The sequence below is a fragment of the Branchiostoma lanceolatum genome, chromosome 10 (genome assembly GCF_035083965.1).
Source record: "Branchiostoma lanceolatum isolate klBraLanc5 chromosome 10, klBraLanc5.hap2, whole genome shotgun sequence".
In the NCBI taxonomy this organism is placed as follows: domain Eukaryota; kingdom Metazoa; phylum Chordata; class Leptocardii; order Amphioxiformes; family Branchiostomatidae; genus Branchiostoma; species Branchiostoma lanceolatum.
The window spans coordinates 10,145,251-10,166,905 of record NC_089731.1 but is presented as its reverse complement, the minus strand read 5'-3'; the positions used below and the strand labels follow the sequence as shown (position 1 = coordinate 10,166,905).

Genomic DNA, 21,655 nt, shown 5'->3' with positions numbered 1-21,655 from the left:
GACTATCTCTCACGTGGGTTCTGTGACGTATGGCCAGTGACCAGTCGGTGACTTGTTGCCAGTGACGTCATCGTCAAGGCAAAAGGGACAAACCGTTACTGTTACAACCCTACTCTAAGGAGGTTATCAAGGTAAAACCTTCTTCTTTATAACTAATACATTGTATTAGTATGAATAAATAAAAAGGGGACCCACACCCAAGACCCCATGTTTAAACTTTCTCCCCATTTTTCATTATTTGGCAAAAAATAAAAGAAACAAGTGAAACTTGCTGTTCATATTTTATTTACTTTTTGTCTTTTAACTTGCTGTACTTGTCAATGCGTGCCTATACTGGTATGTTTGTTTTCAGGTCCAAGAAGAGCCAGATATCATGGACTTCTTCACAGACGACCTTGTGTTTGAGTCAGCTGACTACAGCACCACGCACATCCCTCCCCTCACAGCCAATTTACAGACCACACCCCCTCACATGACCTTTGACCTCTACAGACACATGCAGATGTGGGAGGCTTGATGTCTTTGTGGCAGATTCGGATCAGGTAATATGTGTAACTATATAAGCATAATAATAGAGTGCTTTAATACAAAAATATATCTGAATGAGTAGGAAACAAGGTGATGGGAGGATTAGAAAGTTTGACATTAAGCAACGGAACATTTGCATAGTCAAATATTACACCAAAATCACTTCCAAGAATATCTTTCACAGTACCAGAAGCTAGAATGGACAGGAAATGAGTGATAAGTACCTGATAAAGTCTCTGTGCATTTGTAAACTGAGACACAAACACAACATAAACAGACAACAGTGTGCATAGAGCATGACTTAGCCTAATGCACTGCAGTCTAATTAATCCCTGAAAGTATAGAGCTGTTCTAGTCTGAGTCCATTGCCCTGAAAGTATGATTATAGAATGACGGGCGATTTTGTGGAAATTCTTGTACATGTATTAATGGTTTGCTCTATTCCTGATTTAGCCTTAGTTGCTCCTCTGATTTCTTTGTGTGATGTTTTGTTATAGAATCTTACTTGTGCATCAATGCTGTTATCAGTTTTCATTGTTGTGTTTTGCAGTTAATAGTTGCAACTATTGTTTCCCATCATTATCAGAAAAATGGCCAGGAATCTTGCATCTCCCCTTCTGATGATGTGCCTGTCTTGAAGCTGTCTTGCCCTTGTCCCGTCCGCTTTCGTGCTTGTCCGCTCCCTGCTTGTCCGCTCCCTGCTTGTCCGCTCCCTGCTTGACTGCTCCCTGCTTGGCCTGGTCCTAGAATGGACCCAAATTGAGGCAGAGAGACTGCCGCAGCCGTTGAAGACACCTCTCCAATCAGGTTGACAAGATCACCGACAGTCACCTCTTGAGGGCTGACTTCTTCATCTTCCTTAAGAAGTTTGTTCAATATGCCACCAGGGGACGTGTTATCACCGGTGATGACTCCTTCCAGCTTGGCCTCGTTTTCCTTAGCCTGGTCGTCCTCCATGGCGTGTTTCAGACATCTTATTTCGGACAGGCGGTAGTACGACTTGACTTCGGTCACGTTACTCACCAGGAACACCGACAGCAGGTTGATGTCGCTGAACCAGCTTTTGGGAACCAGCGCGTCCGTTTCCACACACACGAACGGGAGCATGCGGAAGATCTTCACGTTGTCCCTTTTCTTGCCTACATATTTTATGATGATGTAGACGAAGATGAGCAGAGCGATGAGAATGTAGAAGGCGATGTTGATGACGCATGCGATCCGGAACATGGCGACGCCTGGTAGTTTACAGTTGACGGCTTTTGGGATGTTCTCCATGACCAGCAGCTCTCCGGAACGGATGTTGCAGGAAAACTCGTCCGGGAGGTCCTCAAAGTAGAAGTACGACAGATACGCTGAAATTGATATAGGACTCAGGATTAAGAGACAGACAAAATACTAACAACCCTTTTAACGTAACTAGTTGTTGCTGTCATGCAGAATTTTGCGTCAGCCTCTTTCCAACTGCCCCATGCATATTGCGTCTTGGAGATGCGTCAAAACCTTCCGAAATATAAGCAGTGCTCTTTTGCGTTTTTCCATTTTAAACGTCCATGCATGGTACAGTTAGCTACAGTACGTAATTGATTTCTAATACGTTCATCCAAAGTTCCGTCATACGTGAACATTCTCTTTGTTCTGTGTTTTTGAAGTACCATGAATGTTTTGTTACCTGTATCTGTGTTGTAATTTTGTCTTATAATTCCCTCATGACCTCAATTCCCTCATGATCATGACCTCAGATCGATTTGAGTTATTCATGAATAGATAAAGGCTCCAACAAACAAACAAACAAACAAACAAACAAACAAACAAACAAACAGGAGAGTCTAGTTGACAGTACTTATTCGACAAAAAGAAGAGAAGAAAACCCACCGATGGTGCAGGCGATCCCCAGCAGCACCAGGATCTGCCTGATGAGGTACAGCCTGATGAGCTGGTTTATCCTGACCTTATACAGGAGGTAGTTCTCAAACAGCAGGAAGGCGTACGGCATCTCAGTCTTCACCTACAGATGAACAATAGATAAATCGTGCACCGTCGGTTCAAAGGAAGAGATACAGAGAAGCAATGGCAAACTAAAATACACGTACCACAGAGACATGTACATGAGTCACTATCTGGCATGTCCTGGACAGAGATTGAAATGAAAAAAATGCACTTCAATCGTCATGCTGAATATTGGCAGGTCCTTGATACCACAAACGCAAAATGAGCTACGTGCCCAATCTTAATCCTATTAATAAACAACATATTTCGCTACTCTTGCAAGATCTCTATTTGAAAAGGAAAAGAGTTCTAGGTAAAGTTCGTCCTACCTTCGCCATCTCTGAGTCGAACTCTGTCCGTGTCATTCTCAGGTCGCCTGGATCACGTTTGCCCAGGATCTCACACGCCAGCTGGACAGCTCTGCTGAACGTGTTGTCAAACTCTGTCAGGATCACACTCATCTCAGCCTGGTGGGGACGGGAGGAGATAGATTAACCAATGTCATCGTTGCTGAGGGAATAGGCTACTGTGAATGATCTTAGTCGGGGATATAAGATCTTTGAGGGAAACTGAAGTAAGGCTTAGGGGCTTTGATTCAAATGCTCGTCGTTTGAATCATCTATGGCATTGTATTTTCCTCCATGTACTCTTCGACGACACCAGAGATATACTACATCTCATCTCATCTGTACCTGTAAAGGAGGTACAGCCGTAACGTTCCAGAAGACAACAGGCAGGTACATCATGGCTCCGATGCACAGGAGGATGTAGGGAAAGATTTTGTGTTGGAAGAGCGACATCGGCTGTGTTATCACCTTTGCTCCATCTATGGAACATGAAGCAAAGTACGTTGATGAAAATACACAAGTTTAGTGAAATAGTTCATAGTGTTCAGAAATGACGAAGTTATAGGTCGTCCGTGTTTCTTTTTAAAGGCATCCAGAGCATTTTCTGAGGCTTGAAACTTGAATTGAAAAACTCCAATTTCTAGACATTCCTACACATAATAAGTTTCAACTAGACTGGCCGTCATTTGCTTTAAGAGCAAAGTCAGGATGTTTCGCCCATACTCCTCATGCAAGAAATGGGCTGTCCCAAAATAAGTCCTGGGCAAATCCAAGTTTCTGCATAATTTATGCAAATAAGGTCCTCATGAGCATAAGTTATGTCCAGGTGCTTTCACCTTTCCTACATGTACCTACATGTTCAAGATGACATCCGCAGCTTTTACAGTAAGGGGAATACAACATCATGCATAAATTATGCAATTGAGGTCCTCATTAGCATATGTCATGGCCAGGCGTGTGCACCTTTCCTAAAGCTATCTACATCTCAAATATGACATCTGCAGCTTTCACGGTAAGGGAAATACAAGTTTATGCATGAATTATGCAAATGAGGTCCTCATTAGCATAATTCATGGCCAGGTGTGATCACCTTTGCTAACGGTACGTACATCTCAAATCTGACATCTGCAGCTTTTCCGGTAAGGGAATTACAAGTTTTCGCATAAATCATGCAAATGAGGTCCTCATTAGCATAATTTATGGCCAGGTGTGTTCGCCTTTCCTAAAGGTACCTACATCTCAAAGATGACATCCGCAGCTTTTACGGTAAGGGACATACAACTTTATGCACTGATTATGCAAATTAGGTCCTCATTAGCATAATTTATGGCCAGGTGTGTTCGCCTTTCCTAAAGGTACCTACATCTCAAAGATGACATCCGCAGCTTTTACGGTAAGGGACATACAACTTTATGCATCCATTATGTAAATTAGGTCCTCATTAGCATAATTAATTGTCAGGTGTATTCACCTTTCCTATAGGTACCTACATCTCAAATATAATATCCGTACCATGTAACATAAGGTACATATAACTTTCTGTAATACCATTAGTAGAGGTACCCCCTGACATCTACTTGGTTTTAACTCCCAGACAGGGGAAGTGTAGGAGGGCTTATGTTACAAGATGACCTAGTTGTGAGAAAATAACCAAAAATTCCATCAAAAAATTGCAAAATAAATCATTTTGAAGTAGTGTATACCAAAAAAAATTATGGGGTCCTTTGGGTAAATATCCAATGCACAACTAAACCAAATTTCAGGTCCTTAGGTTTCAACACCACGGCACTGGAGGCCATAATGTGCGACTTTTGTCAGAAAATGACCAAAAAACCTCGATAAAATCATTTTAAAAACTTATATCAAAAAAATTTTAAAAAGGTCTAGGGGTATACACGTACTCTACCTCCATACCAAATTTCAGCTAATTTGGTCGACGGACGACCGAGAAGAAGCGATTTGAAGATTTGACAGGAGAAGAAGGAGAAGGAGAAGAAGAAACCTGACAAAAACAATATGTTTCGCCAACGAAACATAATAACACCATACCATTACATATCGATATTAAAGGAGCAAAAATACGATGTCGTTTTGTGGTGAGAGCTGATAGAAAATCCAAGCCCTAGTAGACTGACCCTGACTGTCCATCACAATTAGCGGTTCGACCAATGAGAGGGTGACTACATGTTCGTCAAATATTTGCATTTTTATGTTTCAATTTTGCATTTCTACGTTCTGACGGAGGTGGGCGGGGTTATGGTGTCTACAGTATTTACAGTAGGCGCGTGAAACTAAAAGATCACCATGTAGACTGTTTTTGTGCCGCTTTTGGACACTTTTGATATGAAATTATCACGCAAATGTGGTAAACAGTGGCATTAAATGTTGATTTCACAAAGATTACAGTAACTATAATATTTCCAGTTTTTAAGCCTCATAAAATGCTCTGGTTGCCTTTAATGGTTTGATTTAGACATCCACGTGCATGCGCGCAACCATTAAGGGTACAAAAAATTTAGCGATCGAGCCAAAAAGCATTCCAGTGCAATATAGTGGTTAGTTAGGGACATCGCATTTTTAAGCATCTAAATTTTCATGGTAGGTGACCCAGGTTCAAAACTAGCTAGGAGAGAATTTGAAACAAAGATGTTTTACGTGCTTACGTTCTTCTGGATCACAAGTCAAACATCATGATATTGAAATGGTTTCAAAACCTGTTAAAAGAAGTTTTCTCTAGATCTGCAACATTTCAGAAGGGAAGTTATAAACTATAGCTACGGGGTACGAGAAGATGTGACACAGCCGCCCTACCTGTGGTATTAGCCTGGCCCGACGCGATCCTAGAAAATTTCAACTCTGTCCAGCAGTAGACATTTAGGTACTTCCCATGTGCCGACCCAAAGTCCTGAGGTGGGAAGCATGCTATCAATGAGTCCTCTGGAACCAGCAGAAAGAAGATAACCCAATTACTATACGGAAACTAAGATATTACCTGTGCCAACAACGACGTTAGCGTCGCGTAGTTCGCCCCAACAGTACGCAGAGATGACGGCGCTCTGTGCCCAGCCAAAATGTAACGGGGGGAAGCACGATATGTGGTTCGAGCTGTCTGTCGGGAGAAGAAAGTTTCAGTCATTAATTTGGAGCTATAGCTGAAGATGTTGGTGATTTACAAAGCGCATGGTATGCCATGAATGCTTGCCGCAATTTGCTGATCCACGAGGAAAAAAGCTAAGACACACCTAGGAGGTATGAAATGCTTCTCATCACTTGGTTTCGAGACATTTTCAAGGATCTTGCACCGAGCATTTTTTCCTGCGTTACACTGGTGGCAGCGGTGGGATTTTATTTCCCGTTGGCCCTGTACATAATTCATATCATGAGTGATGCTAGGGTCACGTTTCCAAATCGGGGCCCGGCCGGGCAGGTTTTTGAAGCGAAAGGCATGCTGCAAAAGACAGCAAAACACGCAAAACGAAAGAAATATAGTCTTGAGAATTATTTGTGTATATTGTATTTTTCAATATACAATTTTATTTTTCGTTTCCCAGCAAATAACCCGACCGAGCCCTGGTTTGGAACTGTGACCCTAGCATTATCGGATTACACAGCCTTACCTGTAGCAAATTCCTTGGCGAAGTACAGCGACATAAGAAAGAGAGGCACGCCCACAGTGACGCACTTCACCATCTTGTCGAACGGCAGCTCGGTGTCGATGTTGTGTCCGGTGACAGAAGGCTTTCTCTTGCCTGGGGCCGACAGAGTGTCGCTCAAGATGGCGTCGACGGCATTGATAGCGAACGTCATGTTGCGCTGGCTTCACGATGGAGTTCGTTATTCTTCGAAACACTGCGTTCGCCCTGGAAATCACGAAAGAATAGAGGGAAGAGATGACGTTTCTATGGAACACCCGAACAGGACTATCTTGGTCCTATCGTGTTTAAGGAGAATCGCTGTAAAGCTACCCGCAGGCCACTCACCCACTGCAAATAAAGCCCCGGTCACACTAAACTCACGTCGTACCTACGATGGCGTTTCTTCCGTCATGACAGCGCCGTACGTCGTACGTTTGGGAAAAGCCGGGTGCAATAGTTAACACATACAAAGTGGTGGTCACATATAACGTAGGTACATCGTACGATGTTTTTTTAGTGTACCAAGGTCAATCGCAGGTAAATCGCAGGTAAATCGCACGTAAAATTAGCCATCGCCGAGCGTCCTACGCCGGAAAATACCTCTAAAGACGATTTTTTGCAGCCCACAATTCAGGCTTTTGCCACGGCCCTTTTTTTTCTAATGACGAGTGACAAATTCATAGATTTCAACCGCCTTTTGATGGCTTAAGTTTTCCCTGATATTGTCAATGTTGGTGCAAAGTGTAACCACCAGAACTAGGCAGCAACCTGAAAACAACGAGCCCGTGGAAGAGCCTGCTTCCGAGGTTAGATTTTCCACGTGTCAGATCTTGTACCACACACAGGTGATGCATACAATTGTTTGCTGTCTGTATACACGTGGGTTTATAATTACATCAGACCTCAGTCCTATCCTGTCTCTATTTTTAGTTTGCCAAGAGAACACTTTGCGGGTGGCCAAGAGAAATCATATGGCAGGTCAGTTGTATTGTGCATCAAAAAGAAAGCACATAATAGGTAAAAAAAATCCAACAAAAACTGAAACTGAAAATAGAGACAGGATAGGACTGAGGTATGATCTATTCATAAACCCACGTGTATACAGACATCAAGCAATTATATGCGCGTGGTTCTAGACCTGACACGTGGAAAATCTAAACTTGGAAGCAGGCTCTTCTACGGGCGCACTGTTTTCTGGTTGCTATTGTGTTCTGATGGTTACAATTTGCATCAACATCGGCAATATATCAGGGTAACTGAAACCATCACTCATCAGAACATGGTCGAAATTCAAGAATTCGTCACCTCATCATTAGATAAAAAGGCCGCAGTAAAGCCTGAATATGGGGCTATAAAAATCGTACTACCTATCTAGCTTTCAAACCGTCCCATGTCTACCAAAACAAAGACCTACAACACTTCCTGCATATCTTTGTCACAATATATACTTTTGTACATTCTTTTAACTATTTGGTACAACTGGTCAAGCCGTTATGCACGAGTACCAATATGCCGTATATAAATGAGAATAGTGCTCAAATGAAATTCCGATTCGCAGAAAAGAGGGAAACTTCAATTTCTTGAAGATATACTAGACAACACGGTAGGATGATGGCATGATATTCTTACCTAGAAGCAGCGGGTTTAGGATGTTGGTGAAACGCTACAGCTGTAAAAGGGCAAGCGAAAGTAAGCGTCAGTGAAATGATGCGGTCCGCCCGCCATCTTTTCGGCTACCAATACGCATGCACCAAAATACCGCATTACTAATTCATGATCCCCAGACGGGCGAGCAGGTCCATGTGCGACGACTAATAATGTTTCCTTGGCGTAATATTCAAGTAGATGTAGGGAGAGACTAAATCGCTACGTTTCAGCCACCCCGACATTTGCTTGGAAATTATCCTTTACGGGGAAACATTTGAAAATGCAGCCTGGGCACGCTGGCCCCTTGCCGGTTATACAGCTGACATCCAGAGCATTTTCTGAGGCTTGAAACTTGAATTGAAAAACTCCAATTTCTAGACATTCCTACACATAATAAGTTTCAATAACACCATACCATTACATATCGATATTAAAGGAGCAAAAATACGATGTCGTTTTGTGGTGAGAGCTGATAGAAAATCCAAGCCCTAGTAGACTGACCCTGACTGTCCATCACAATTAGCGGTTCGACCAATGAGAGGATGACTACATGTCCGTCAAATATTTGCATTTTTATGTTTTAATTTTGCATTTCTACGTTTTGACGGAGGTGGGCGGGGCTTTGGTGTCTACAGTATTTACAATAGGCGCGTGAAACTAAAAGATCACCATGTAGACTGTTTTTGTGCCGCTTTTGGACACTTTTGATATGAAATTATCACGCAAATGTGGTAAACAGTGGCATTAAATGTCGATTTCACAAAGATTACAGTAACTATAATATTTCCAGTTTTCAAGCCTCATAAAATGTTCTGGTTGCCTTTAAGGTCAAGGCGAGCTATGTTTGCCAACCACCATGGGGGCGGGAGCGGTCTACCATGGCTTGTAAAAACCAAATACAAGGCAAGGGCTGCATGTGGTGTGTGTGTGTGTGTTTGCATTATCTGTGATATGAATAAGGCATTTCGTATTGAATACATCTAAACTAAAGCGCAGGGGAGAGGATATATGCAGTTTCACCGCTACCAAACCAAGTTTGACCAAACACACTATGTTTAGACTACGTTTCATCTCTTGCATCTTTAATGACTTGCGAAAGATGGCTCACTGTCGATGACTAGTACTGCGTACTAAAATTTCCATACAATTATGGCAATAACACGTACCCCAGTACAGGTACAAGGTACAGGGAAGTTACTAGTAATAGTATATTCCTGAGACAGCCGGGGATGTCTGAAACTCGGATTTAGCTTTGTTGATTTAGCAAACACACTCAAGTTTTTCTCAGTGTGAAGTGTTTGCAGTCGTAAGAAGTCTTTATTCTATGAGGGTGTTTTCAATTCAATCTACAAGGAATCTACAAGATGCAGACAGATGTATCAGGTGCACGGTGCTATTATCTATGACTAGAAAGTCCAGTCTAGAAAATTCCCTTCATATTTTGACTGAACAAATTTCTTTGGGAATATCCAGCAGTCCATAATTATGTGCCTCACATAGCAGGTACTGTTAATCAATACTAGTATACCATTGAATATCAGCAGACAGCCACCACACTGGTACAGTACTGCAGTGCACAGATTTGTTTATTTTCACCAATGCATGGCTACTTCACAAAGTACAGAACACTTTGTACAATGGACGAATGTTGTCAATGTCAGACAAGCCTCCCCTCTGAAAATACACTAACTGGATATTACGAGTAGGCATAAAGCGACAGAAAAAGGCTGTAAATAAAAGGGAACAATTCATGTTTTCGTCATTTACCAGTGTATTGTGTATTTTCCTGTAACCAAGGAGGTTAAATATAGATCTATATTCAACCTCCTTGCTGTAACTATTGTGGTAACTGGTAAGATGTCAATGTATGCAAATGACTGTTGGACGTTGAAATAGACATTTGCAATGGCCAATCAACAGGCTTGATTTTGGTTCATACCATCTAAATGGTAGTCATAATGTGGGGGAGGGGGTTAATGTCTGTGACACTTTGCTGAGCATTGTTACACTTCACTGTTCAAAGGTTCATTGCTATATCTAACCTAAGGAAAGCTTCTGGAATGACTACAATACAGTGACGAGGGTTCAGAAAAGCTATGGACTAATGTAGTGAGGATATTACAATTTAACCTTGTCCCTGCTGCCTAATTACATATCCAATACAAATTTGGTACCAAGGTTGTATATTAGAAGGGAGAAGGTTAAAGTTTGCTGATAAAACACTGAAATCTACTGCACGTTTGATGACGAGTTTCTAAAAAATGCATATCACTTTAAATACTAATAATTGCTTTGTCCTAATCAATACATTGTTAGGAAGGGCATTTTCGTAGTAGTAACTAACCAAAAGATACCGTGAGAAGGAAATAATGGTTACAGCAATCAATGAGGCAATCTACAATGTTATTGCAGCAAATTGTGTCACTTAATACAGAGCATAACAATATGCTATGTTTTACAACTGATTCTATGACAGAGAAAAATTTTATTTTGTCCACACTCCTCTGTCTTCCTAGTTATATGTTTTCACATTTAGGGCACAATAAAAGACACTTTTGATCACTTTACAACTGCCTATACAGTGCAGTCTTCTACCTGACACATAATTAGACTATTTTTGTAAATACTTTCTACAAATTTTCTCTGGAGTAGACGTGAACAGCGTATGTTGATACCGGGGAGCCAAATGCATCATGGGATTGTAGTTAACTCTGAAAAACAATCCCATAAGTCTGTGCATCAAAATTTATATATGCATATTTTGAAACACCAAAGTCACAGAAATAAGTAAGTTAAGTTGTTTTTGGTACAATTATATTTTCATCTGAAACTTAACTCCCTCATGAGGCAAATGCTGTAAGTGAAATAGTTCCAGGCACAACTTTTCAACATATTCTAATTGGGTATTTTCACATCTGTAAAGCATATGTAATGTACAGATTCTTCCTTTGCAAAGCAAATTACGGTTTCCTCACTTTCCTATCATTTGTGTGCCTTGGTCCATAACACCTTAAAATCTGATTAACACCAATATAACACTTCTAGAGAATCAGAACAAACATCTGAGACCTGTGTTGACTACATGATACATTTGGCTCCATGGAAACATACACTGTAACAAAGACATGTCCTCTACTAGGACATTTGTAACCCCCCATTTTCCTAACTATGTGGACCAGTCCTTGATGTATCCTTGGTTAAATTTGGACTGCATAATTTGGGGACAGGGGTGTTGGATGGGCGTTATGTTTGTCCGGTTTTCCCTGGTCTCATTCCCTGGCCATTCATTACGTCAGCATCTGAGAAAAGGAGAAAATCAAGACATAAGAATTGAAACTTTTCTTGAATTTGCCTAAAGACAGCAAAAACACAGGAATAAATGTGCCATAAAAACACTACTGTACATCTATCAGGGCTCGAAATACTGGATGCATGTGCACCCAAAATTGGAGCCGTGCACCTAATTTTTTTACTGTGGGTGCACCAGTGCACTTAGATATTTTTGCAGGCTATACTAGTATACAAAATGCTCGTGAAATTTAAGTATCAGAAAAAGCAATATAACCTTTTTTTGTACTTTATTTGATGTATTACTTGTTTGAAATTTTGAAGTTAGCTTTGATTGAAGGCAGAATCATTAAACTTTGTAATCATGTTTTGCTGACATTCACCTTTACTTTCTGTGGTGCAGCCAAATTTCTTTTTGCGCACCTCATATTTTTGGTTGGGTGAACCAAAGCACCTATTTCCAAAAATACATTTCGAGCCCTGTCTATAAAAAACAATGACTTGTCTTTAAAACCTGGTGTGACCTACCTTGTCTCATACAGACCACTCCTGCCAATGTATCTCACCCACTTGATGACATCATGGTCACTGTAGTTAAGCTTGGGCTCAAACACCTTCAGGTAACGCACCTTCAGGCCAGACGGGGCAAATGGCACCTGGTGGGAAAAACATGAACACACATCAAGGACAAAAATTTAAACAAAGAAACAACACAAATATGTGAAGGTATCAACTAATTCAAGAATCATTTGATAACAACACAAGTGCACAATACTGCATGCTAGTGTGTTTTTCATGTTCTTACACTGACCAGTGGGAAAAGACAATTTGTTCCAATACATTTTTTGGGGAACTTCTACCCAAGTGTTTTCTTCATTTTACCTCAAAGTTCATGGAGATGGGAGGTCTGGACCACTTCTTCTTGTCTGACGGCAGCAGTTCAATCTCGGCAGAAATCTGGGACTCCTTCATACCACCCATACGCTTCAGCCTGGGGGGAACAGTAAATTGCAAACATGAGCACTCATCCTATTGACTTACAGATTTATTCTGTTGAACAAAGTGTAGGTAGGCATAGCTGTGTAGATTTTCTAAACCAATGATTGATTTTCTACTGCTTTGGGGCCATGGGAAAAGACCCAAAATTCAACCAAATTCAAAATCATTTTTATAAAATGGGAGATATGTAATGTTTCATACTTACTTCCAAACGATGGCATTCTCACTGGCTTTGTATTTAGCCTTGCCCTTCATGCAGATGACCTGGACACCACTGGTGTTCAAAGGAGTGGGGATACGCACCTACAAGGAAAGCATAGTTCATCAGTTAAGTGCACAGATCACCATCATCATCATCTATCGGCCTGTACAAGAAGTACATATTTCACTCCACATTGCCCTATCAAGCATCATAAATTCAATTTATTCTAACGTACACACAATCAAGGATATTAAAAACTATCAAGAATATCGACTCACTTCTATCTTCTGGGCCAGGAGCGATGGCTTGAAGTTGGACTTGATGACCACCTTGACCTCCATCTTGGTACGTCCGACCTCGCGTACGAGCGGGATCACGCGGAATGGCAGGCTGATGTCTTTCGTGGTGCGGTACCTGTGACAGACGTTACAAGTTGTGCACTTCTTCATGCAGGCCCATTACAATAACACTTGTACACACACTAAGCTACAACTCTACACAGTTTACGGTACACAAGCTTGGCACAGAACAGAATGGACTACTCAGAAGAACAATGTTTACATCTAGTTCTAAGACTAATACCAAATAAGTACTAAACTTCAGGTACGTTTTAGGACAGACATGCTTCTATCAGTCAATTCTACTCTATTTTGTTGTAATATTGATAGTAAAAATCTTCTTTGTTTTTGCTTTGATGTTGGCAAACTGCAAGACAATACATTCAACTAGCTAACAAGAACAATGAAGGGACATTACCTACTCACCTAAGGCAATGCAGGTACTGCCGGCATGCTCGACACACCCCTCTTTAAAAATTACCTGAATGATCTAGCAGTTACTGCTAGTTGTTGTTTTGGTTGTTGTTGTAGCTGTGGGAATCAACATGCTCACCTCATGAGCTCACACTCCTCATCAGGAGGAATGAAGCTAATGTTGTGGTCCGTCTCGAACTTGCTCAAACGCACACACTGGTGAAACGTGCAGTTGTCGATGGCCACCGACGTCTTTCCCGGCGTGGCGGCACTGTGGTCGGCGTAAAGAAAAATACAAACACATTGGGACCTCTCACCTCATTAACTCATACTCCCCGTCTGGAGGAATGAAACTGATGCTATGTTCCGTCTCGAATTTGCTGAGCCGCACGCACTGGTGAAAAGTGCAGTCGTCTATGGCTATAGATGCCTTTCCTGTGGCCGAGCTGTCACATGGAAGAAGAAATAAGACATCTTGAGTGTCTGGGGACTCGGAGCTTAAGTTAAGGATGCGGAGGAAAGCCAAGATCTGTGGAGGCAGCGAGGAATGATGGGAGGGAGCTGAAGCATCGGAGAGCAGGCAGGCACCAGGGACAGAGGACACCTTCAACAAAAAAAGCTTTAAAGGTCAATTGTTGTATATCAGCATGGGGACCAGGGCTCTTTCCAGCGTTTCCAGCAAATATCAAAACTTAACAACATTTTCATCAGGTGGTCAACTGCACCACAAAATTGATATGAAGCTATCTGAAACTTTACCCCTCAAAATGCAAGAAACTGTTTCACAACCCCCCTTATATCGACACAAACACTCAATACGTCAAATTACAAACAAAACTTTTCAGCTAGAGAGAGCCCTGGTGGGGACAGAAGACATCCTAAACAAAAAAAGCCTAAAGATGAATGGTTGATTAGCATGGGGACAGAAGACACCTTGAACAAAAAAGCGTTCTTGATTAGCAAAATGGAAAAGATATTAGAATGCATCTTTGAAACAAAAAGCAGCATCAGCAGACTAGCATATAGAGCATGTATCGATGTGGCATTGCATGTAACCCAGTTTTCTACTGTCCCCTCAGTTAAAAGCACTAAACTTCAAGTGGACACGTAAGGAATTAATTCTACTGGAGTAGACTAAGAGTTTAAGTGCCTCTTGGCATTACAGTATTACAGAATGACCAAGGTAGAAAAGTATTAAAACATAAGCTATTTCAGTTTTATATTGCAAGCTGTGATAGCTAGGAAAAATTAAGCCAAGTCAGTCAGTAAAAATACTTGCACTTCCGTTCTATGAAGCAGAGACTAACAGTACATGTATGACAACAAAATATGATAATGCGTAATATTTACACAGTGGCAACAAAACGTGCAAATCTGTCAGGTTAAAACATGCCCGAAAATTGTCTTGCTGGCTCTGAAATTAATACAAAGATGAAAGAAGTCATTACTGCCCATGAAAGCATAGAGAAGCAAACTCATTGCAAGTACAGAAATGAATACATTGCAGTTAGTTAAGACATTGCCCAATCGCAAGGAGCCATGTAATGTATGTGCTGAGACCACTCACACTTTGCTGGGGTCGTCTGATCGCCCTGACTTGTCAAGGACCAGCTTGTCGTTGATGCCAAACTTGCACTCTGGCATCCCACTCAAGTAACTCTTCATCACAATCCTGCCTGCTACATGGGCACTCAGGACTTGTCCTGTGAACAAAGTGAACTCAGATGTTCTATATGTTGAAGCTATGATTACACTTTAAGACCATCTTATTTTTGTGGTACAGGAATTTGTAGAATTCAAATCGAATAGCATGCAATGTATATCAACCCTCCAATATTCATGCTTTAACTCTAGCAAGTAATTCCTTTGCAACAATGAAATGATTTTTTGAACAACAAACCAATAATAACTGCATTAGCCTCAGATTTGAAATTTGCATAGGTGGTTCAATGACCAAAGAAAGTACTTTGCTACCTGGTAAGGATACAATAATTGTAGAATGGAATACCTTGTGGGGACATGAGAAGGTTCACATTCTCCAACACGTCCAAAAACAGCTCGTTGCGCCGATATTTGATGCCCTCCCGCCGCCAGCTGATCTGTCCTGTTACCTGGCTGGTGATCTGGGACTGTTCCTCTTTTGTCTGAAACCATCAAACAAGACATCACAAATTTTAGAACATGGATGCATGGAAGTCTTCATGTCAGTCTTGTTCAATCTTCAGATCAATTGAACATGATGAATGCCAGTAGTAAGCAAGCACGTACCACTTGTGCCTTGATTCCAGTCTGTGTGATGAAGGTCTTCAAGATACTGGTGTCTGCATTCTGGGGGTACCCAAAGTCCAGAATCTCTGTAAAACAAGGAGACACAAACATGATGAAGATTAACCAGTAATCATTCATACTGTCTGCACTGCAGTATCTATAAGAAGCTTCTTCTCTGTTGCCAAAATTGTGGAATATCAACAGCAGCAATTAAAGTAGAAATTATGTGAGATTAATAATAAATGATTTTTCAAAATACCATCCAGCAGCTCGTAGATCAGAACAAAGTTGTTCTTGATGTTGTCTTCACTGATCTTGCCGAAGTACGACTGCATGACTTCCACCATCTTGTTCAAGAACTCGAACACAAGGCCAGCATTCACATTCTGAAAAACAGTGAGACAACATCACTCAAGTTGATTATGCTATATTCAAATATGATACAGAACTATTATCCTACTAATCTGAAAGTGTGTATGTTTGAGATTGATTAACAAAACATCCTGAAACCAATATGTTTCAGGAATGACAATAGAAATATCTTAATTAGAAGAATTGAAAGTTTTGAGAGCATTAGACAGCACTGGACAGTAAATTCTCGCACAGACCTGTTTGGTGACGCAGGCTAGCCAGATGTTGGAGCGTTTGATGTGGAAGAAGCTGGTACGAGCGATATTCGTAACCGGGGAGCGGACTTGCTGCCGTGCATGGATCACGTTCACACGGAACGCATCCACAGCATTCCTCCTGCAGAAAAATAATCAAGTGACTGTAATGAATGTACATGTAAATTGATTATGTATAACCTTGGAAAACCTTGCCAAAGGTTTAGAATTAAAATCACTTCTGTAGTGTAGGTACCCCCAAAGCTTTCGATTACCTTTTTTGAATCCATCTACTCTAGGTACCAAAAAAATTAACTCAGGCTGACAACAAAATCCATTACATCATACAAAACACCATCATACTTCAAACAAAACTGTAAAATTATAAGATTGCTTCCAACTGTCAACAATTGTAGTAAGTATGTAATCCTAAATTTTCTTCCAGAACTGTTGGTTGCTGACTTGACCTTTAAGTTTAACTACATATGTATTAGTACAGTACCCCGTTGTTACTGCTACTAGTACTGTAACTTACTGTTAACGTTAGTTACTACATCAATCACGTTTGTAACCCTAGTAGCCTTCTCACCCAATGTCATCTCGGTACACTCGGGAGATGAGGACCTCCCCCTTGTGGTTATAGATGAACAGGCCCCCAATCATGGTGCCTGCTTATCCTAAAGGAATGAGAAATGACACTTATGAATCATAGAGAACCAACGGGAGGTTAACTAATGATTGACATGAAATGTCTTTTCATAAACGCAAAAGGTCATCTACAAATTGAAAATATAACAAAAATATGAAAACTTTCTTAACAAATACTCTAGGAGACCAAAAAAAGCAATCAATAACAACATGTAATGTTCACTCTTACAGATTATGTCACCAATTTATAACCCGTCACATGTACACTTGTATTATAGTTGTAAAGTATGTATACATAACACATAACAAGGAGTCAAGGACGTATCTGTGTTTTGACTTACATTAATCAAGAACAGTTTTGATATCCGCAACATTGATTTTATTATTGGTCAATTTGGTGACAGGAAAAAGGACAACACAAAACCTTTCCTTCCTCTATTTCCTGACACATTCTTTTATCTCGGGGCCCAGGCTTTGAATGTGACCTACAAATACAAGGGGCCTATGCCTATGCTGTATATCTGCATAAACCATTAGAAACCAAAGTCACCTGAAGGGTATTTCATACAGATGTTAATTAGTCAAAACAGAATATTAAATCACTGCAAATCAATCATCAACCAAATCTGACCTGAGCAAACAAATTTTCGAGATAATTTGACTCTGAGTAACGTTGATAATTGCAAAATTGCTGCCACTCCATGTAGGTAAATAAACAGCCTAATTTCTAAGGCGAATTTCTACTAGTTGTATATCATTAATGAATTCCCAGGAAGAGCCCAAATGTTACTTATGTCCTACAGTCCCAGTAGGTGGCATAGTGCCCCCCCCCCCCATTTCCTTTCGAAAAAAATCCAGTTTTCATGAGATCTATTTCAAAAAACAAGAACCATTTAAGTTGTATGCTGTGTTTTTTCTCATCACATTATAATTTCTATACAAAGAAACCCTACAACCTCTGCCGAGGTGATTCGTAAGACAAAAGGGACCACATCACGAGCACCAGTCGGCTCCACCCCACCCCCAAATCCGGCGCGTGACCGTCCGTCAGCCATCTTTTATCATTCAAATTCGCACGGTACACATCGCCTTCAAATTCAACCATAAAACATTTTTATACATCTCAGATTTGTAAAAATGCTTTATATATAATGTGAGTGAGTACTTAGCTTACCTACACGCTCCAAACTGCGTGAAATTCGCTCAAACTTTGCCAGGAAACACGAAGATATCCAGGACTTACCGCCCTACCCTAGTCTCGTTTTTTCTCGTGTCTTCACGCGTTAGTCACGTGACACACTTTTGGGAAAGAAGATCGGAAAATGGAGGCGACAGGCGGGAGTTATGAATGAAATGACGCGTGACGACTATTCTGTCCCATTTCGCAAAACTGTAGGTGAGTGTTACGGGTTGTTTGGTCAATTTGTGTGCGGAATAACTTTCTGCAACTACAGAAGGTAGTAGTTTTGTCTGTTATCCCAACTACTGAGAAAAAACGTGTATTTTTATTAGCAGACGACAAGTTCATTAAAATTTTGCAGACGACTTTTGATGCATGTGCTGATGGTGGTGGTGTCATATGTACACTGACTGATTCTATATTCTAATACACAACACACTTTCGTACGTTTTAATCACAAAAAATTGGTAGTATTTATCTTTTACGTACGTGCATTTGGGTGATGGATGTAGATATCCAACAAATGTGGTTTATATTTCATATATTTCAGGGGGGGGGGAGGGGGATCTGAACTTCACTGAAGTCTCAGGGTCTTGATGAAAAGCATTGGTGGGGACCAGACTGATTCAAAGCAAGCCAGCAAGGCAAGATGTTTTGTCACAGCAACTACAAGTAATATACTGTAAATGCAGAAATGTTCGCGGGGATTTCATTTCACGGTAGGGAGAAAATGGGGTGTTCGCTGTGGTTTTTAGTTCGTGTTTGAAACAATAGTAGCACTACAGTCACACAACGGAACAGCTTTCCGCTGTGGTTTTAAGTTTACGGTGGTTTTAAGTGTTTAAGTTTGTGGTAAAGAGTTAACTGGTGAAAACTGCAAACATAAAATTAGAACTACCGTGAACATTTCTGCATTTACAGTATCCAACAAGTAGTTACAGGCATTTAGTAAAAATGGTTATTGCCAATTATTTTTTTTTTGGTTTTTGACAGACAAGGACGACGTGGCAATGCACTCAAGCTTTTACAACTTATATTAACAGTGCCATGTACAGATAACAACATACCCAGTTTTATCTTTATACACCTGGGCGAAGTGAGGAAAGTCGTGTAAAGTGCCTTTCCCAAGGGCACAACATCGGTGGCGTCAGGGGGATTCGAACTCGGGACCTCTTGGTTCTGAGTCGAAGACCCTGCCGTTACGCCACACGACCCCACAGGGTGCCAATTATTTGATATGATTGCAATTAATATACTAGTATGATGCATGTTCATTCAGGCTCACATCAAGATGCTGACCAACCAGCTGAGCACACGAGAGCTCCTGGGCAGCCGGCGGTTTTACCGGCGGAACTCGCAGGGTGACCGGCCGCAGTATGGCAGTAACAGCCAGACCCAGTCCAGCCAGGCGGGTAGCTCGGAGGGGATGTATTCACAGATGATCGATTCTCAGAACTCTGATGTTCTCTTTCCACAACAACAGGTAATTCATGTACGTTGACATGTGACACTGTGAGAGTGACAAAATATAGCATGCAGGAGATATTTGCCTTTACAGTTTACGATCAGCTAGCACTTGACAATGCGTAACTATGCATATTTCAAGATGATTTTTCCGGTGATTGTATCCATTTGTTGATACACTTTTGGTTACTGGGCTGGTTACTTATTACCGTTTCAGTGTAATGTGTCAATAATTCTTTTTCATCACAGAATATAGTTGATATACAAATAGAACTGTTTTATGTCAAGTCATGAGCTTGGTAACATTATTGTCTTCTCTCTGCTTTTATACATTTAAAATTTTGCATGAAGGATTAGCATATAATTTTAAAACCACAAAGTGTACTGGCTGCTATTACACTAATCAGGGCAAAGTTTTGTCACCTTGCTTAGGAATCACTACTAGTAGTATCTTTGTATCACATACAGACATATGATACAGTTACCAATGGTAAAGGACAGAATCACAAAGTGCTCTGTCCATTTACTAGGACTCTGAAGGAAGTGTGAACTACTACCAGAAGTACAAGGCCCAGAGTGCTCTGTTCCCCACCCAAGGAGCCAGGCAGCCTATTTCTGTGGTCAGGGGATGTCCCCAGATGAGCTTGCAGGAGCAGTTGGAAGTGAACAGGAAGAGGGCCAAAGAAAGAGATGACAGGGAGATCCTGAACTTGTTTGTCTCCATGCTGAAGGTATCATTACATTGTACTGAATTGGGAATAGACTCTGTCATATACTAGTACATGTAGCTGAAATTTGCCAATGTTGAAAGCTGCTGTTGCTGGCCATGAACAGTTTACATTGATAAGGTAAGAGTAATGTGAAGAAAGGACTGGATGGATGAAGAACAAGTGGCCATCAAATACAAAAAGTTGATTGATTGATTGATTGATTTATATGTTAATTGAGATATGACTAGAAATATGCAAGAGGTCATATAAACTGATTTTATGTCTGCTAGCTTCCTCATTAGAGAAAGTTTTCAAGTTGAATCGTTCATGATGTGAAAGGGTGTGTAAAGAAGTAATATACATATATCTGCTCATTTTAGGACTGTGTGGATGAAGTGAAAACCCTGACAACTGGGATTCAGGACAAGATCGACAAGACAGCAACAACACAAGGGGAGAAGGCTGAACAGGTGCTGCAGAAAGTCACTGATGAGCTGGGAAAACATGCAGGAAGACTACAAGATGCTGTCAAGAGGAGGGAAGAGGTGTGTAAAGCCGAAGGTTTGGATCATGTAAAATTCTGATTTAATTTTTAGCTTGTTTAAAGCAATCTGTTGTGGAGAATAACTTTCCTGTTCTGTTTGAAGGACAAGGCCAAGCTGAGTGACCTGGAGAGTGCAATGGCTGCAAAAGATGCTGAGATCTCACAATTGAAACATCAGCTAAAAGATGCACTTGCTGCCAAGGAGGACAACATCATATCAACTTTGACCTCCACATTGACTAAACAGCAGGTTGGATATTATGACCTTTTGATACAGTAGTATGCATTTTGAAGTCAACAGAGAGAAGATCTTGTGTATGCTCTCAACCTTATTAATTAATCCACCTCTAGATAAGGTGGTATTGTAGTGTATACTCTAAACCTTAATCCACCTTTAGATAACTTGAAGGTAATACAGTAGTGGCTTATTGTTTTCCTTTAAGACTTATTCTTGAGTTGAAAGGTTTCTTATGTGTCATTGTCCGCTGTGGTCATGGTAAACAAGGCGATATGATACAATCGGCACTGTTTAAAGCACCGTTTTATTTTGTTCTGTTTGTCTTGGACAGGAGTTGACAAGGGAGCAACTATCAAAGTTAAAGGACAAGGAGAATGTCAATACAGAGGTCCTGAAAGAGAGCATCAAGTCTTGTGGAGAAATTTCCAGGTACAACTAGTTCATGTATTCAGGTTTCTTTTTGAACACCATAACATTCTCTCAGGGATCATACATATAAAGTGAATCCACCCATTGTACGGTTGGGTGGATAAGTATTTTAGGACACAGTTTGTAAATCAGCAAGAATTAGTTACTAATATACCCTTAGTGATCAATTAGTATCCTTACATTTC

The 21,655-nt window shown here is 40.8% G+C and overlaps 3 protein-coding genes across 9 annotated transcripts; 1 reads left to right on the top strand and 2 right to left on the bottom strand.

Annotated features, from left to right (window-relative positions):
• Positions 1-1,070: 1,070 nt before the first annotated feature.
• LOC136444085 (pannexin-3-like) lies at positions 1,071-8,260 on the bottom strand. Of its 3 annotated transcripts, none has more exons than XM_066441568.1 (7): positions 8,126-8,260; positions 6,479-6,721; positions 5,854-5,970; positions 3,207-3,340; positions 2,844-2,981; positions 2,401-2,533; positions 1,071-1,880 (listed from the first exon to the last, which is right to left on the bottom strand). In XM_066441568.1, exons 2-7 carry the CDS (start codon positions 6,666-6,668, stop codon positions 1,111-1,113), a joined length of 1,482 nt encoding a protein of 493 aa, XP_066297665.1. In that variant the 5' UTR covers positions 6,669-6,721; positions 8,126-8,260; the 3' UTR covers positions 1,071-1,110. The 3 variants fall into 3 exon arrangements, with proteins under 3 accessions (XP_066297665.1, XP_066297663.1, XP_066297664.1); XM_066441566.1 differs by lacking the exon at positions 5,854-5,970 and adding an exon at positions 5,673-5,798; XM_066441567.1 differs by lacking the exons at positions 5,854-5,970; positions 8,126-8,260 and adding exons at positions 5,673-5,798; positions 7,265-7,378.
• A 1,451-nt stretch (positions 8,261-9,711) lies between these two features.
• LOC136444090 (AP-2 complex subunit mu-B) lies at positions 9,712-18,199 on the bottom strand. 5 transcript variants are annotated; one of them, XM_066441580.1, is made up of 13 exons: positions 18,080-18,199; positions 16,847-16,934; positions 16,261-16,399; positions 15,912-16,038; positions 15,653-15,738; positions 15,393-15,528; positions 14,952-15,087; positions 13,702-13,830; positions 12,911-13,046; positions 12,636-12,733; positions 12,314-12,422; positions 11,960-12,087; positions 9,712-11,442 (listed from the first exon to the last, which is right to left on the bottom strand). In XM_066441580.1, the coding sequence occupies exons 2-13, from the start codon at positions 16,918-16,920 to the stop codon at positions 11,436-11,438; spliced, it is 1,305 nt and encodes a 434-aa protein (XP_066297677.1). In that variant the 5' UTR covers positions 16,921-16,934; positions 18,080-18,199; the 3' UTR covers positions 9,712-11,435. The 5 variants fall into 5 exon arrangements, with proteins under 5 accessions (XP_066297677.1, XP_066297674.1, XP_066297675.1 ...); XM_066441577.1 differs by lacking the exon at positions 13,702-13,830 and adding an exon at positions 13,524-13,655 and having other exon boundaries at positions 18,080-18,198; XM_066441578.1 differs by lacking the exon at positions 13,702-13,830 and adding an exon at positions 13,524-13,655 and having other exon boundaries at positions 18,084-18,186.
• A 67-nt stretch (positions 18,200-18,266) lies between these two features.
• On the top strand, positions 18,267-21,480 carry LOC136443923 (interactor of HORMAD1 protein 1-like). Its single transcript, XM_066441298.1, has 6 exons — positions 18,267-18,301; positions 19,365-19,568; positions 20,080-20,280; positions 20,640-20,804; positions 20,907-21,053; positions 21,373-21,480. Exons 2-6 carry the CDS (start codon positions 19,377-19,379, stop codon positions 21,478-21,480), a joined length of 813 nt encoding a protein of 270 aa, XP_066297395.1. The 5' UTR covers positions 18,267-18,301; positions 19,365-19,376.
• Positions 21,481-21,655: the final 175 nt, after the last annotated feature.

Coding starts and splice junctions, on each gene's coding strand:
- LOC136444085 (XM_066441566.1), bottom strand. CDS start 6,668: ATGACGTTCGCTATCAATGCCGTCGACGCCATCTTGAGCGACACTCTG. Junction 3,341..5,672: donor GGGCCAGGCTAATACCACAG/GTAGGGCGGCTG, acceptor CATGTTCCATAG/ATGGAGCAAAGGTGATAACA. Junction 1,881..2,400: donor GGGGATCGCCTGCACCATCG/GTGGGTTTTCTT, acceptor TATCAATTTCAG/CGTATCTGTCGTACTTCTAC.
- LOC136444090 (XM_066441577.1), bottom strand. CDS start 16,920: ATGATTGGGGGCCTGTTCATCTATAACCACAAGGGGGAGGTCCTCATC. Junction 16,039..16,260: donor TAGCCTGCGTCACCAAACAG/GTCTGTGCGAGA, acceptor ACTGTTTTTCAG/AATGTGAATGCTGGCCTTGT. Junction 12,734..12,910: donor TCCTGGCCCAGAAGATAGAA/GTGAGTCGATAT, acceptor CTTTCCTTGTAG/GTGCGTATCCCCACTCCTTT.
- LOC136443923 (XM_066441298.1), top strand. CDS start 19,377: ATGCTGACCAACCAGCTGAGCACACGAGAGCTCCTGGGCAGCCGGCGG. Junction 20,805..20,906: donor CTGTCAAGAGGAGGGAAGAG/GTGTGTAAAGCC, acceptor TTCTGTTTGAAG/GACAAGGCCAAGCTGAGTGA. Junction 21,054..21,372: donor CCACATTGACTAAACAGCAG/GTTGGATATTAT, acceptor TGTCTTGGACAG/GAGTTGACAAGGGAGCAACT.